The sequence below is a fragment of the Ciconia boyciana genome, chromosome 5 (assembly GCF_034638445.1).
Source record: "Ciconia boyciana chromosome 5, ASM3463844v1, whole genome shotgun sequence".
In the NCBI taxonomy this organism is placed as follows: Eukaryota; Metazoa; Chordata; class Aves; order Ciconiiformes; family Ciconiidae; genus Ciconia; species Ciconia boyciana.
Genome location: NC_132938.1, coordinates 26860984 through 26878798, shown reverse-complemented (window position 1 = coordinate 26878798; position 17815 = coordinate 26860984). Strand labels below are relative to the sequence as shown.

Below are 17815 nucleotides of genomic sequence, written 5' to 3'. Positions count from 1 at the left end.
TTTTCCCTTCATTTGGAAGACTGTAGCTCTAATTATTTTGCGTTGTCCAATTTTGGCACAAGGGAGAATTCTCTAAAGAGTAATTTATTTTTTAGTGTCAGTAAACAGATTGATCCTGTAGCAGAAAGATGGGATAAAACATATTTAGCCAAGTTAGTCCTGGGAAATGCATAATAGTAAATGAGCTAGTATTTCACAGGGTTGGCCAAAGGATGGCATATAGACTGGACCAGTTGCTGCCTGCAACTTCTGCAGTACAAACCACACTTTTCTTTCCCGGAGCAGCTCTGCCTATGGCAGCTGCACATCCCTTGATCTCCACAGCTGGAGCAGGGACCCCACTGGGACAGTATGCGCTCCCACCCATCCCTGTGCTTGGGCTGCGGTCTTGGCCGGGGAGGGGAGAACAGTGGTGGTTGGAGGGGGTTGCGTAAATCCAGGACGCAGCTCCCAGTCCCCAGCAGGGCTCTCGCCCTGGGATGCCTGTGACTGCCCAGGCTCCCCAGGTGGCACATGGGGCCACCCGCCCTGATGAGAGCAGCACAGAACCACTGTGGGAGACCCATCGCAGCCAGGAAGGAGGGCTGCTTGCTCTTTGAGATGAGGTCCTGGAGACCCTCTCCCAACACTCGATGTGTCTGGTCTCTCCTAGTGGCCATCCCTGCCATCGGTGCCCAGTACTCCATGTTTCAGGCCGCGCCGCCGGCCAAGATGATGGAAGATGGCAAAATCCACACTGTCGAGCACATCATCAACCCTATAGCCGTCCAGCAGGACCCGGCCAGCGCAGCAGCTGCCGCGGCAGCCGCAGCCGCAGCTGTAATACCGGCTGTCTCAACGCCTCCCCCCTTCCAGGTGAGTTCAGCCCATAAGTCCTACTTCCCATACATCCTGCTTCCCATACATCCTGCTCGGCATACCCAGGTTGGGGGGAAAGCCTGGTCTCTTGCCCTGCTCCCATTCAGGAGGTGCTGTCGAGGATGCTACGGTGCCTAACAGCCCTGCAGCTCATCTGAACTATCTTAGACATCTGCACTTTGGACAGCTGCTCTCCCCCTGCGGGGGACCCAAATCTGGGAGGGAGGGCACAGCTCCCCATGACGGCATAACTCTCGTTCAACAGGGCATGCGCTGCCTACCCTCCGGTTATCACCTCCCCTTCTAGGGGATTTGCAATTCAGGGGGTGGAGACAGGATATTACAGCAATTTAAGCACTTTTTTTGAGGTCTGAACCCATGCTTTCCTACCAGGGCCGCCCTATCACGCCGGTGTACACCATGGCTCCCAACGTGCAGCGGATCCCCACCGCTGGGATTTATGGGACAAGTTATGTGCCGTTCGCGGCGCCCGCTACAGCAACGGCGACGATAGCCACGCTACAGAAGAACGCTGCTGCCGCCGCTGCTGCTGCTGCCTACGGGGGGTACGCCAGCTACATCCCCCCGGCATTCCCAGCTGCGACCATTCAGGTGCCCATCCACGACGTCTACCAGACGTACTGAGACTGTCGGCAGAGGAGGGCAGCGGAGAAACACACACTGAAGGAACACTTTACTATTTATGAAGAAAGAACCGGCTGCGAAAGAGTAAACATTAGGGCTTGGTAAACTGATGCAGAAAGTGAAGAATGTCATAGAAAAACGTGTTCGAAATATTTTCTATGCTTGAAGTTTTCACTAACTTTTTTAGGCTATTTTTAAAATTTAACACATCTGTATTCATACATTTCTAAAGGACCTCGAAGCATCCAGCCCACTGCTGACATGCATTTATACGCATCCTAGTGGGGTTGCATAGGGTCTTTTTTTTTTTTAGCAGTTATATTTTCAATATATTTGTGGTATGAAGGTTATTTTTTAGTAACTTCTGCACTCCAGAGATGTCTATTTTGTAGTTCCTTTAATAATATATCAGCTATATATTAAAAAGCACACCTGAGCAGCTAGGGAAAGTTTTAACAATATATTTTGAAGAATATATTCAATATTTAAAGAATACATACTTTAGATTTTTTTTTAAAGAAAAAAACCAACAAGTATCTTATTTAAAAAATTATACTGGAAAGTGCAATTTGAAAAACGTGCAAGACCTCTGCATTTTTGTGCTGGCATTAATACAATCTGCTCATTCTTATCTGAAATCAGAAGTAACTAATATTGCCCGTTCGGGAGAAAGAGGAAAAAAAAAAAGCCTCCTCACACAAATCTCTTCACAGTGTGATTTACAGGCTTGTGTTAAGTAAAGGAAAGGCTCTGAGTTTTCCTCAGCAACTGGATTTTCTATTTATTGAAGCTACTTGTAGTTGGAGCACATGCAGAAACGAGTAGCTGATATGTCCTGCGAGGTGTCTTGACTTAGATCTTCATCCAGTATAAAACCTAGGCTTTTTTTCAATGCTCTTTATTTTATTCTTTGAAGTATATGCTGTAGTGACTGAGGATGCATGCTGCTGTCAGCGAGAGCAGGCGCGCTCTCGCCGAGAGGATGCGCAGCGTTACTTACCCATCGCTCCATCATGTTCCGTGAGAAATTTCTGAGGTACTAGGGGTGGTAGTGATACTGGAATTAGTGAACGGGGCTAGCCTCCCTCCCGGCCTCCCTTCCACACTTAATTCCCCTTCTCCACAACTGGAGTTGTACATGCACATCAGGGGTGGGAGAGATTAGACCCGATGATTTTAAGACATAGAGCTTGTAAATATCTTTTAATATACATTTTTAAAGTCATTTTATGTTGCAAATTTACATGGTATGTGGTTTGCCACAAAACAAAAACCTTTTATTGCGATGTTATAAAAAAGTTTGTTTTATTAAGAAGTAAATATATTATTGCAGTGTTTTGTGGCCTGTTTAAAGGCTTTTATTTAGTAGTGCAGTGAATGTAAAATATAGTAAAACGGTAAAGAAATATCTTGCCCATTGTATGAAGTGCATCAGCCCTGCAAACACAGCTCCAGTGACACGAGGTACGAAGCAGGGAGTGAGTAAACAACGTTCCTTTACTTTTTGTGGTGTAAGTACCAACCGAAGCGGTTTCATATTGAGTATATTTTGACAACTGAACCACTTCCAGACCACGTCCAGCTCAGTCAAGTGACATTTTAATACACTTTTTTCCTTGCCTCAAGATTGAGCAGTCGTTTCCAGGTGCTCTTGCTCAGCCAAGCTGAGCTCTCCTTAAACCTGTTGACCCATTAGCGAAAGCACGGTGAGGAGGTTAACCATTAGGTCGGACTCTGCCCCTCCACGCCCCTTCCTGGGAGACTTTTATTGTTTGTCCCTGCACTTCTGAAAGTGCACCCAGACCTTAGCCCACAGCCCTGCCCGTTTGTAGGGCAAGAGGAGGGGATTTGGGTAGAGCCCCGAGGGGGAAGCCCCCAATGGGGAGGCCAGCGCAGCTTCCTCCAGCCCTCCGGCTACGACCTTGGACGGCTCAACCCTAAATGCCACCGTGGGTCCGTGGGCTCTGCACAAACACCCCTGGGGTGGGGAAAAGGCAGTCTAGTGGTTTGGGTCTCTGCCGGCCCCTTTCCAGCCCCAGAGAGGAGGGATGAAGGGTGATGGCTCCCTTCCCACTCACCCTCTCCCCGCCAGCAGGATGAGGGTCCTGCCGCTCACAGAGGTGGCAGGGAGAGAAAGGAGCCAACAAGGGCAAACCCTGAGGAGCCCCAGGCCACTGGTGGGTGCTGCCTGCGCCGGGGCACGCAGGAGCAGGCGGGACCCAGGGACGCAGGCAGGACGCGGGGACACAGGCAGGACACGGGGACGCAGGCAGGACACGGGGACGCAGGCAGGACGCGGGGACGCAGGCAGGACGCGGGGACGCAGGCAGCCAAGTCACGCTGACCCTCCCGCCCGTGCCTTTTACACTTGCTTCTAAACCATTTCATGTACACTACTACTGAGGTAAGTCTGATAACTTGAAATGTGAACATCTTTAGGTTAAGAACAAACTATTCAAAGAAAAAAAATATATATTAAAAAAAACCAAAACTAGCGTGCCTTATTCTCAAAAGAGCTGATATTTTAGGTGTTTTATTGTATCTCTGTTCTCTGTACTGTCAGAAGCCTCTGAGTTTATTTAGTTCTTGCTTCATTTACGGTACATTTCTAGGATGTAGTGAATAAAGCATTCTTTAAAAACGGAGACTGTTATTTCATTGCAACATCCCACTGCCAGGTTTAGCCACTCCACCAAGGCTGTGCTCCCCTCTGAGCTGGGGAGAGGGTGTTCGGGGCAGGAGGGGAGCGGGGTGCCGCAGCCGGCATCCCCGTGGGCTCCTGCGGGGAGGGGAGATGCACTGTCCCACTGGCTCCCCATCCCACCACCTGCAGAGGCCAGTGATCTCCCCAGCAGGCATACTGGGCACCTCCCCATTCTTCCAGCAGCCTCTGATCAGCTTAAATCTCTTTTCATGTCCAGTTTAGAGTCAGTGCCTGGATGTGGATGGAAGAACTGAAGCTGGCATCTCTCCGTGCTTCCCATCCGCTCAGCGCACAAAACCTCTGTAACCCTGTTGCATGTCCTTGCTGCAGGGCAGAAGCACTGTGGACTGGCACGTGGTTTTCATCTCAGCGTGCTCCACCCTTCAAACGCACAGAAAGCTATGCTGCACCTCTTGGCAGTATTTGCAGTCCTCCAGAGTCCCTGGCTGTTTCCTTCCACCCGAAGAAAATGTGCGGCAAATACCAAGTCTGGGGAGAAGAGCAGTGTGAGGGAGCAGAGGCAAACAGAGGCAGGGCAGAGAGAAGGGAGAGGTGGTGGCCGTGAAGGCAGGGACTAGCACTAGTGAGTAATCCCCAAGAGAAAGAGACCAGAATAAATTCTGCACAAGCTTCTATGTCCCTCGCAGGAAAGCAAAAGTGTCTGCAACTTGCTATCTCTAGCATCATTTCTCATAATGCAGTTAGGACAAGGCCCTTTATGCCAATATGCCTTGGGTTTCCCGAAGGATACTAATCATGGGAGGTTTCCCTAGTCGTTTTTTGGTCAAGGAAATGGAAAGAAAATATTTTTATTATTGTTGTTGTAGGATTTGGGGGTGGGGAGAGAGTCACCTAATTTTGCCTGTTTTCCCTGTATAAACATTGCAGGTTTGGTTTAGGAGTCTGTGTGTCCCAGCAATCATTTCCACTATCAGGTCAATTTATCTTGCTCAGGGAACGGGCAATCAACATGATGCTAAAAGCAGCTTTCAAGGAGATATAGCCACATTAGGACTTCACCTGTCAGACAAATCATCAAGCCACACAAGAAGACTAATGTCTTCCCCGCAATTCTTTGCTGACCTTTCCCTTCACTAGAGGTCCCCTACATTCACTTGGACGAGAAAGAAAGCACCAGCAGACCTCGGCCCTTTACAGTTGTTCAGAGGTGAGGCATGCCCTTCACAAAAAGCAACATTTTCCACATGAGCTGGAGAACTGTGCCACACTGAAATGTGTTTCTGGCTCTTTCCTCTTTCCCTTTATCCAAGCTACCCAAGATTAAAATTAATCTACGTGGCTCTTTCTAAACAGACACTTTACAAGATAATTTTTTTATTTTCCTAGACTGCTGGTTTCTGACTTCAATTTTGTAAGATCTTAATTAATGATTAACCCATCATAAGGTTCAAATATGCAAGTCATTCTCAGGATATTAACATAAACAACGCCGGAGAAATGCAATTGTGCTTTCAAGATGACCTTGCTGCCTTGGGAATGTCAGGAGCTCTGCTGAGGCCTTGGGCACTGTGACAATTCCACACACTGCCAAGTCGATCCCATTCCCTTTCTGAACATCTTTCTTGATGATCTTGAAGAGCAGACGTACACTTCCCTGGCTGGTATCAACCTAAATCGCTAAAAACCAGCTTTGACTTTCTTCAGGAAACACCACCCATTAACACAACTGTGATGCAGCTACTATATAAACAGATTAACAAGAAATTCAAGTGGATTAACACCACTCTGATATTGCAACGTCTCATGTATATAAGTACTAGAGCTCCAAGTATATGCACAATACATTTTTGATACATCTGAAAAGGTGTATGTGGTGCCCCACCTCCTTCTCTGTGGCTGGTGTTAGACCCTTATGTCTCTGGTCTGGCTGGGTCCTGAGCACCTACTGAGCTCTCTGCTCCCCGTATGCCTATCAGCCACAAAACTGGCCCATCACGCTGACCTGTAAAACAAATAAACCCCAGACCTACCTCGTAACAGGAGAAACTACCTCTGCTGTGCATCTAAAAGCCAGCAAAGTTGGGTTTTATGCTCTAGTGTGTCAACTAAATGCTGAATCACGCTCGACTGAGTTTCAGGGCCAAGTCCTGCCTGGCAACAAAACAGTTGGAGGGGTGTTGCAGGGAGAAGCTGCAAGTTAGGGAATTAAAAAACAGGGAGCTTTGTGGCACCAAGTCCTTCCCTCCTGGCACAAAGGCAGGCTGTGCCATGCAATTACGATCATTCAGGATGCCAAAGAGCAAAGAGACTATGGAAATGTTTAGAAATTTGGTACTGTAGAAGTACTTCCATACGAAGTATTTCCTGTCAAGCTGATGAGTTAGATCAAGTATTTTTTTTCTCCAGCCAGAAGGCCAGGACCGGAGTTCACCGGTTTCCTTATCAAAGAAGACAAGCTCTGCCTCGCAATCCTCGCTCAAGCAAAACTGCAGATCCTGCATGTGGGAGGTGAGCAGTCAAGGACTAAGTCTTCACTAGAAAACATTCTGAGAAGAACGCTCAGATGTGCTCAGGTTTGTCCCACGTGCACCAAATGGCCACGTCTTCCCAACACGGTGACAGATGTCTCCATCTGAACAGGCTGTGCCAGGCAATGCTCTGCCCCACGACGGGCCCTGGGGCTTCACCTCCATGCGCCCGGGGCTCCCCACAGCCACCTTTCCCCTGGGCATTCGTAGTGGCAAGATCACAAACTTTGCTTGGGCTGTGGGTTTGTGCCCACCCTGACTGTTCCTGCACTTCTGTATGCAGCTGGCTTGTAGGGTGGTTGCCATGCTGAAGCTGTGCTGCATTTCATGGTCTGGTTGCCCGTGGTTGTAGTTTTACTGTGAGACACGATATGATTTTGTTCATTTTTTTTTACCTCTTTCCAAACACACACATGTAGTTTTTGCCAGGCAGGCTGCACTTTGAGCCTGTCCTTGTGTGTTTTTGCAATGTCACTGAAGATCTGCGTTAGCTTAGCCACTGCCTGCGATCCGTGTGCTGGTGGGAAGCGGGAAGCCACAGGTAAGCCAGAAGATCTTACTGAAGCAAGAAAAAAACCCCTGCAAACAGCCTACACAAGCCACAGGAGTGACCTCAAGCTAACCAGCAGAGAGATGCATTTAAATCAGTCAGAAGCCTAAGCTTAGAGCAGTTCCTTTGTTCCAAAGCTTTGAAGCAATAACTACAATGACCAATTCTCACTCCTGTAACAAACCTGTAGGATATGGACCAGGGCGTCTTGCAGTCACTCAACAGGGTACGCAATGACAAAGGATTACTTATTAAACTTGCTATGCATGCACTGGTTGTGCACAGGGCATCCTTAGTTTCTCTAGTCTTTGACTTTTCAGCTGCTGTCCCTTGCAAGGAGGGCTTTCTGGCCACGTGGATAAGCTAAGGATTCCCTCAAGGCTTGGCTTCGCTCCAGGCAGACAGATCCCTTGGCTCGTCAGCCTTTGTGCAGGATGCAGAGGATCCTAGTCAGCAGCTGCCAACGCTGGCATCCCAGCAGTGCCATGGAGGCACTTGTCATCCTGCAATCCTCCGTGCAGCAACGGTGCAGCTGCCAAGAGTTTGGCAGAGCACTCAGGAGGGCTCTGGCAGACAAAATGTTGTGGAGCACCAGCACCTCATCAACGATCAGGTCATATCCAAGCAAGAAAATGCCCAATAGCCTTGGCCTTTAGCATCACCTAAGTGGTCCAGGCTTACTCTCCACTAACCCTCCACTACCACCAGCTAGGTAGTTTCTTGCTACCACCCAAAGCGTTGCAGTAAACTCTTCTAAAAGACAGGCCGTCCACCCCTGTATCCACACAGTGAAGTGCTACAGCCCAAGAGGGCTGCGGCACACCCCACGCTCCCTGCAGACGTACCTCCTCCTGCGACATCCTGGCAACACCGCTGGCCATCCCCTGGCCCCACGGTGCTGCGGCAGGCCCTGGAGCCCACCCAAAAGCTCTCATGTTGCAGATGAGCCCCAAGAAGTAGGAGGTGAAGTACATCAGGCTTGGCATACATGTCAAAAATGAAAGATGGGGAAGAGCATTATGTCTGACTTGGACTTGCAGCCTGAGTCATGAGGTGTTTGAGGATGTACTGGTGGAGACATACATGGAGAAAGCACTGCAGGCATCATCCAGAGAGACTGGGAAACTGTGATGGTGGGTGGCATCCTGAGGCCCTGGCCTGTGGGAAAGCTGGTCAGATGAGGATGGGTGTCAGCCTGTGGCAGGGAAGAAATCGTTTTGTGTCCTTAACTTGGACGTACTTCTCGCCCCACTGGAGGCCCCATGGAGGTGTGCAGAGCAGGTCTTCCCCAGTGATGCACCTGGCTGTGTTCAGGGTTTTTCCCCACTGTGGGCTCGTCAAACTCAGGATGTTGGCTAGGTAAGTTACGCAACACCCACAAAAGGCAGAAAAATACCTGTATCTGTCTTGTCTGCTTTTCTCTCTTGCGCACCAGGAAGGGCAGTGATATGAGCACGTTGGCTATGCACCCCTCTTTCCTCCTAGCACCTCTGAAGGGAGATGCACAGAGAGGCTGGTCTTGCTTCTGCTGACAGGTACTGCATTCACCTTCAAGCCAGCTCTCCCCAGAGCGCACATGGGGGAAGAGAGCGGGCTGGAAATGGAAACAACCACAACAGAGACCGGGTGATCCCCCAGCCCTGTGCCTGCTCTCACACAGATGGTGAGGACGGTAAGCAGAGCTGACCTGGGTGAGACCTCCCACTCCATCCCAATCATGGAGTGACTGGGAGAGAAAAAAAGGATTTTTTTTTCTCAGGGTCCTGCAAAACATAAATAAATGGAAGAAATAATTCTGTCAGTCTGTTTGGGTCTGACAGCTTATTTCTCTTTTGCCAGGGAATATACTGAATATGACATACAGCAAAGAAAAGCTGATTCTCTCCAAGAGACGGGAATAGCCAAATACACGTATGAAAGTAACTGAAATTAAAATTATGTTTATGTATTTGATATTGAAGTAAGAGGGATGCTTTTTAAATGGCTCTCATGCTGAGCAGTCCTGTATCAGCAAGGTGACCACTATCATCAACACCAGTGAGATCACAGTCATCATTACGGTAGGCATCAAAGGTGCAGTATTAAGTGCATCTGAGCCTGATAAAAAGCTTCCCTCATCCTCATAAGCACTATCGGAGGCTCATTCAGAACCTAGCACTTGCTTTCTCTAAAATCAGACAGCATCCATACTGTCTGACAAAGGTGTTGTTAATTGTACTTTAAATAAAGTAGTTACACTCTTATTAGCAATGTGTTTTTCCCATTGATTTCACTCTTTTCTCACACAAAGCAGGAGAGTATTTCCACAGGGCACAGACCTCAGGCTGGGTCCTACAATGGGGTTGAGTTTCACCCACAAATAAGTGCTTCAGCTTAAGCTTTACCAGTAGCAAAGACTTTGGCTGAGCAAGGTGTCAGCATGCCTTCAGCAAGCATTGCCACCACCCAGAAGCAGTGGACGAGGACTCACCAGCTGCCAGGGTTAGCTCCAGCCAGAGCTCCAAAGTGGTGAAACCCCAGGAGCTGCTTCGAGCACAACCAACTCAAGCCTGCCACTCGCTCATGGAAAAAAGAAATCATGTAAACCTGCTATAATTTGTAGTTGGGAAGAAAAATCAAGTCCTGTTCGGTACCATGCTGCCTCAGAGTCCCGAACTCCTTCGTGCCCACCACCCCTTACCCAGGAGGCAAATTCCCAAACGCCAATCCCAGCCTGCCGACGGCCTCACCGTCCCTGGCAGGTGGTTTTTTGCCAGGCTCAGCGACCTCGCCTTTGCCCGAGCCCCCAGCCTGGCTGCAAAGGGTGAGGAGAGACCCCAAAACCACAGGCACCTGCGTTGCTATTTGCACGAGGGGTTACGTGCTGCACAAGGGTCTCCTTCCGAGCTCACCTAGCATTTCTTAATTTCACTGGGGTGACTGAGACCCGGACCTCGTCCCTGCAGCATGCGTGGTTTTTTGAGACACTCTGTGATTGTTTTGTTATAAGTGATTTTGTTCCACATTTTGGCTTTCTCAGGCTGTTCCTTTTGGGGTTGGGACTAGGACAGTGCCGAGGTCTTAAAGGATTAGATTTAAAAATAATAAATGCTGCTTTAAATAAAAAAAAAAAAAAAAAATCCACTCCCTGAGAAAGCAAACTTCCTTAACTTTCTGTGGCGTCTTTGCGAGCGATAGGAGGGGAGGGAGAATACGGAAACGTACAGCACTTGGCGCTGGGCTCACCTCAAACTCGTTTTTCAACATTTTACAACCAGCTCTGGCCATGTGACCTACATGGAAAGATAAACTGAGACATTTAATCCTTTTTTTTTTTTTTACCACAAGGAAGTGAATTTTATGTGGTTGTGATCATTAAATTACAGTAAATGATTTGCCCACAGGAGGAAAAATTAAAAAACAGAGTGGTTTAAAGTAGGGAAGGCTGCGACAGGGCAGCTGTTCATGACCAAATACCCTTCCCTAGCTTGAAAACTTGGTGGGCTTCACTATTTCACCCTGGCTGTGGCATTTAGGGACATGTCAGCTCATAGCAGGTGAGGATTGCCCACCACTTGCTTTTGCAACCAGAGTATAAATAACAACTTTCTGAAAGCCAACTGTTCTTGGAGTTAAAGCAGCAGCAGTTACCAACATGTAAGTTGTTAGGAAGTTATTTAACGCCATATCACTCTGGAAAGCAGCAAGCTTTACAACTTTTGCTTCCCCTCCAGAAGACCTTCAACTTTTGAAATGAAAGCTGGGTGCCCAGTGAGCCGGGCATTCCAGAGTACCACGTTAGGGAAAGACGGTTCAGCCCAACTGGTGGCACAGGGCTGCCACCACCCTGGACCTGGAACGTGCTCCCACCATTTTACGGGCAGCTTGAATCACGTCCCTGGCATGGAGAGGCCGGGGGTGAACTCGGTGCCTCCCTCCTGCTGGAGCATCCCCGGGGACCAGCACGCAGCCCCCGCCAGCCCACGCCTCTGACACACTTCAGGCTAGGCTATGAGTGGGGGAGCATCCTTGGTGAAGCAATGGTTAGTCAGCGTCGTCAGCTGAGATGAGGACACAGGCTGGGAAAATGTTAGTGGAAACAGAAGAGGTGCAAGAAACTGCAGACCGTGCCCATGAGTTGCCCCCGGCATGGTCCGTCCTGCCCACGAGGGTACACACTGCGATTTTCCTGTTAGCACAGCGAACCACCCTGCAAATGGCTGATGGGTGCGATAGCAGTTGCCAGAGCGCCAGTCACCAGAGGTTGTCTTCTCCAGCACTGAGGGTGGCATGCCTGCTGTTTCTGAGAACTGGCTTTTTGCTTTTGTTTTTCTTCTGCGTGGCTGCACTCCCACGTGCTAACACATACCCATATTTTCTTTAGGGTAACATTAGCCTGACTATTTAAACAGCTTTTTGCTACAGTCTGCTCAATTCAGGATCCAAGGAAACCTTGGCCTAAGCAAGATAACAGCTAAAGTTGAAAGTACCTCTGTAAAGGTACCACTGCTATCCCCTGGGATATGCCAGCTGTGCATCCGCACAGGCTAAGCGCGGTTTTTCATCTCGGGCGCTATGAGAGCGTGACATCCGGGTTTCCAGACCCAAGCTGGCTCAGCTTTGACCAGCCCGGAGCAAGAGCAGGCGAGCCACGCACCCCAAGCACCCGCAGGTGCATGCCACCGCGACCATCCTCGGCCCTGGCACTGGCTCTGCCAGCTGCCGCTGGCCAGCCCGGGCCGAAGGGGAGGAGCGAGGGCTTGTGTTTAACCAGGCTCAGCTTCCTGATGCGGTCTGCCACGTCCCCACATGACCCGTTGCCCTGGCACAGGGAGGAGGCAGAGGGGAGAGCCCATGCAGCCCAAGGGAGCTCCCCGGGAGCAGCCCAGCATCTGCTCCCGTCTCAGCTTGCCTCCATTCGTGGGGCGATGGCGAGGGCACAGTGGCAAGAGCGCATGAAAAACACACACCTAGCAGTGCCCTGGGCAGGTGAGCACGACTGAGCAACGCGAAAGCCCCACCTGCAGAACAGAAAACGTCTTGTATATGAAATTCAGCAATGCCGCTTCTTACAACTGCACAGTGATTCTTCCCCTGAGGCTGCTGACGCTCAGCCCCAGTATTTCCTGCTACGAGCCATTTTTATTAACTGGCAGCTCTCCTACTCCCATTTATTCTTGTGAGTAGGTTTTTTCCCAAGATAATTTCTGGGCCCAGCGCAGCCCCATGCTCCCTGCCAGCAGCCCAGCTGTGTTTCCCCCGCAGCCTGCTGCACCAGCCTCTGCTCACCTGCTCTCCCAGCTCTCTCCTGCTGCTTGTGTAATGGCGTTACACATCTTCGCAAGGCTAGGAAGGGCTGTGGAGCTGGTGGCAAGTGCCATCAGCGAGAGGAGGACCAAGCAGCGATAGCTCTTTCTCACATCAGTGCAGCAAATACAATTGCTCTGCCCCTTTCCCTTCCTGGGAAAGCTCCAGCGCTGCCCCTGCTGCTGCTCCCCTGGCTTTCTCTTGCCGTCGTCTGGGGATCCTGCCAATAGCAGTGCTCCCACAGATACCACGATCACCCCCTCACCTTTAAGAGGTTTGACTTTAGTTCACTTGAGAAATGGGTTTTCACATCTGCAAACAGGGAAAGCTGCAGGGAGAGCTGACCTGGCTGTTGTTATCTGCAGAGGTTACATCGCCTTTGAATAAGGAACATACAAAAAAATTAATGAAAACTGAAAAGTGCACAAGTTTTCTGTGGCATCATTCCTCTGCTTCTGTCAAATCCAGGTCTGATTTGACCGGTGGACCTCAGACGTCACCTGTGCAGAGGTATTTTCTTCTCATCTTACCATGACCACGGAAAATTCCTACCAAGAAGCATTTTAAAATTCAACTTTGACAAAACTTAGGATCACCCTGAAATGGCCTGTATAAGATGAGCGATTGCATATAATAATCTTAAATACTGATAACTCAATGACTTTGGATATTTTAAGACAAGTCTTTAAGAAGAGACTAAAACATCCTGACACCACACATTATGCTGGGGGAAAAAAAAAGAGGACATGCCTGCCAGAAAGGTATTTCAGAATAGCCTTCTGATAGTTCATACAAACTTAAAAGCATTATTATAAATTATGCTTGGCAAGCTTTCCTTGAGCCCCTCAGTATTTTCCTATTGTTGATTCCAGTCTTACCTGAACAGTCTTTTTTCTTTTTCTTTTTTTTTTTTTAAATTAATTGCTACCCATCTTTTTATTAATTGGGTCAATCCATAAGCCCCAAAAGGTTTAAATCCCATAGTGAATGGTGTCTGTGTGTGTGTACTCATTATCCAACAAAATTGTATCTATGTGCACTTCCAGAATGTTTTTCCTTGGAGTTTGATGTTACAACCCTGGTGTGATGGGCCAATGTCAGGGGGTTGGACTGAGCTTAGAGGTCTCAGGTCTTGTTCCCTGCAAGTTTTCCATCTCTGTCGCGTTTGACGTGAAAGCAGTACAAAGGGGCCAGCATATAAGCGTGCGTGGGAACACACACCTCCCGAAACAAAAGATGAAAGCTACTCTTTTAATGAAACGAGAAGGGGGAAGGAAAAAAGTGAAGGTAGAATGGAAAAACCTGCAAGAGGTCAACAAGGGAAACAAAGGGCAGCTTTATGCAACCAGCTATTTCACTCCAGAAATGGCAGGGCTGGCTAAGGCACTGATGCCCAGTGTTTTTAATACAAAAATTCAGTATAATTAGGGCTTTGCTTATACCAAGAAGATAATGGCAACCCAAATGATAAGATTTAATAGTAGATGAGGCTTGGGAAGATGGAAAAGAGAGAACAGACAAGGAACAGGGCTCTCCTTCTCAAAAAGGAAAGGACTGCTAAGAAAAATGGAGTTAATTATCTACATTTTAATTTTCCACTTTGATCAGATGGGACAAAAGCTTTTGATGACTGTTATAGGATCTATTGATCAAAAATGAGAGCCAGGTCCACGTGAGCTAATATGTCTAATTGAAGGGTAAATAAAGCAGATTACAATTTTCTAGTAAGAAAGCAAGTTTTGGACAACTAGTGACTAGCATAAGAAAACACATTTTTTTCAGAAATGTAAGACTCAAACTGATGAAACCTAGAAACAGATATGTTTAAATAGACATAAAATGATCGGCGTCAAAGAGGAACTGATAGAGGAACTAGCAAATGATAAAGCTGGGCAAATCATTGTAAGATTTCTGCCAAAAAGCTGTTGAGAGGCATCCTCTTGAGCTGCATCCCAAGCAGGACAAACACACACGCGTTGAGCAGCGCAGCGTTGGGCAGCTGCAACGTCAGCCCCCATACTGCAGCCCCGGCCCCTCACTTCTGCTCCTGCAGGCTGGGTCTTGCGAGTTCGAGCTGCCAACACCTCCCCGCTCGGTAGGAATACTTACCCTGGCAGCTTGCTGGATGACAGCTTGCTAGCAGTCTGTTGCCAAAGTGACTGCTTGTGTGAAATTTTGATTTTGGTTGGACATTCCCACTATAAGGAGCCTCATGTGATGGCTGTTCTGGCTCAACATAGTATGCGTGGTGGTTTTTTGCCAGAAGAGAGACAACTGTGCCTACTTTAAACTCTCTGGTTTCTATGCTTGCTCAGCCCAAACTGCAAAGTAGCTTGAATTTACCCAACTTGCTTGCTACTACAAGGAATGCTAAGAGAGAAGATGGTGTTTCAAAGTAGCTCAGGATGAATGGTGTAGAAGAAGCAGAGTGATGACATTGATTTGCTTCCACACCATTTAAAGCCTAACAGAGAATTCATGAATTCCCCAGGAAGATCTTTCCGTCTCTTTAGCAGCTGCAGAGTCAGAACTTATGGGCAGCTGTGCTGGGTCTGATGCGCAATCCATCTAGCCCAAGATTTAGTCTCCAGCAATGGCAGAAGTCGATAGCCAGGGAAGAAAAAGAACAGGGCAAGTTTATCTACTGTGCCCAAGCACTCCTCCAGCCTCCAGACACTTCCAGCTCAGGGGATTTCTGCAGGTGAACACATTTTCTGTTTATTTAGTAACTGTCAACAGATATCTCTGCCAAGTACTCTCTCTCTCAAAGCAAACGGGAGGCAGCTCAATCAGCCATCCTTCCTTTTTATTTTGCATAGGTACTTTGTACGTTCTACTTACTTTCTGTCACACAGTTGCTTCCATTTAAACTATACATGACTTTCCTGGGCCTGAAACATAGAAGGAGAACAATGTCTCATTGCGGGGAAGATGGGAAGGAGCATTCACTTCTGGAGACAGTGTGGTAGACAACCAGTGTTTCACTCTGACATGGTGACCCGTCCAACAGCGGCTGCTCTGCAATTCTGAAGATTTAGCCCTCATTCTGGTGCTTAAGCAAAAACTTTTTTTTGAGACACTAAACTCAGTTTAGAGCAATGTGCCCTTGAAAATGTCATCTTGATCACTTTTGAAAATGTTGGTATTTATTGCCATTGATTTTAAGGAAGGAGTTATGGATGAAAGAGCTACTTTCCACAAGGCAATTCAAGGTTAGCATATGGAGAAATAGCAGCCACACTCTGCCCACAGGAACAATTAAAGCTTACAACATACTCAATATTGCAGAAAGCAATTTGTATTGGCAGGTAGACGGCGTCTTCAGTGCCAGGGGTTGCCATAGGTGTTTAGGCTATTCAGATCATGCCTGAACACTGTACCAGTTAGGAATATAGCCTGACAGCTGGCAGAAATGGTGCAGATATAATGGACATACTGGGCATAGTACTGCTTATTTATCCAGTATGCCCTGCACACAAGGTGAAACCAAGGCTGGCTTCAGTTGGGAATCTCATCTATCTGAGATCAAGCACCTAGGACACGCTGCAAATTATTTCCAAGTTGGGAAATGATGGAGCAGAGGAGCTGTGAAGTTGGGCTTTGGAAAAATGATACACACTGAGTGAGTAAAAAAGGAGAAGACCTGATGGCTGGAGGAGCTCCCTTAGATGTGTTCTGGAAAGGGAAGGTGGGCAAATGCTTGCTTTTTTTTTTTTTTAAAGAATAAGCTTGAATGTTGCCTTTAGATCTTCTTTGGGGACCCTTTTTTTCTAAAGCTGCCCTAGCTTTCACAACATGCTGCCTGAAAAGGTACTTTAAGGTACATCTGATCATTGCATTCATACTCTGTGCTAAAATATAATCCAGTAAAAGGGCTAAGACACACACTTCAGGGAGACAGCTAAAATCAGCTTTTCCCAGTACAACAGGACACAGATGTTACAGCGTACGTTCCTCCTCCGTATGCTCTGCATAACCCCCACAGGCCTGGGCTTCCAGAGAGGAGAGCGGCCTGGGGAGGTCTGGCCCTGGGCTGCAGCCACAGCACCCTGCAGAGCACACCCAGCACGACCAGAGACCCCAGTGCCACTGCCTGAGCTGGGGTACGGTAATGCATCCACACAGCCTTGAACAATTCCTATTTGTATCACACAGCTGTAAGACCAGGATATGGATTAACATCTAGCTAATTCATTAGAGCAAGTACGTAAGTACCTACAAAGTGCTTTGAAGGTGGAAAAACTACATACACGTTATCATCTATTTTCAACAAACCCTCATAAGCATTTCAGGACTCTCCCATTTAACATAATGGATTGCATCTTGCCTTGTGATTCGTATAGTCATAAGCGTACTTTACTGCCTAGTTTAAACTCATAAGCTACATTTTACATGTGCCTCAAATACTCCTGCTGAAAGACAGTACTCCTGGCAGGAAAGAAAGGCAAGGCTGCAATACTAGTCCATGGGGACCCTGGAGCATCAAGAGGAGATAGCTGAGGTTTGTGGACATCCCTTGGCTGACTGCCTCTGCTGGTAGTGGTCTTCTCTGCCACATCTGCTCCTGAGAGCTTTCTAAACTTAGGTAAGTCTCCAGCACACCAGTATGACTGGCTATCCTGCAAGAGCTCCAGACAAGCTGCGATGCCACCTTTGTGATGCTTTCCCCAGTGACAAAACACAGTTGGACCACCTCGGTAAAGATGAGCTGAAGGGGACAGCATGCAGAAAGGACAGGGGCAAACAGCTGCTTCTGCACATCCTCCACACACACGTGCTCCCCCCAGCTCATATAAAAGGCCATTCTGCAGGATTTGGGATTAACTCACCTCTACCTGCCCTGCTGGACTCTGCCTGTGCGACTTCCAGGAAGAGCAGCGGAGATGGCCCCATGCATTTCAGTGCGAGGGAGCAAAGGCTAACCAGGAGTGCCAGACGGAAGGAGCAGGGTGACCCCAGGTTCCTGTGAGGACACCCTGGTGCCAGTTGCTCCTGGTTCCCTCAAACAGGAAGAAGTTGGTTTGGGGCACTGGATCCCCTGTTTATGCATAGGTGGGGCTTTGGATCAGCAAACCTGACCCTCACAAACACCCACTTTCATGAGCAAGTTGTCTGCAGGGGTAGAGTGAATGCTCAGTGCTGGCTGGTGCAGCTCTAGGCACCACCACACTGTCATCTTATTCTCAGGCTTTGCTCCAATTTCATCAGTCTGGAGATACTCCTAGCAAAGGCAGAAAGTGTAGAGGGAAAACACAAAAGCAACTGCATGGTTTCCAGTCTCAT

General features: G+C 48.2%; 1 protein-coding gene across 4 annotated transcripts in view; it reads left to right on the top strand.

The window, feature by feature from the left end:
• Positions 1 to 4108, top strand: part of RBM47 (RNA binding motif protein 47) — an 87821-nt gene extending 83713 nt beyond the window's left edge. For all 4 annotated transcript variants that reach the window (XM_072861604.1, XM_072861603.1, XM_072861605.1 and 1 more), the window contains 2 exons: positions 653 to 855; positions 1252 to 4108. In XM_072861604.1, coding sequence (XP_072717705.1) covers positions 653 to 855; positions 1252 to 1503 — 455 coding nt within the window. In that variant the 3' untranslated portion in view covers positions 1504 to 4108. The remainder of the gene's footprint in view (positions 1 to 652; positions 856 to 1251) is intronic.
• Positions 4109 to 17815: the final 13707 nt, after the last annotated feature.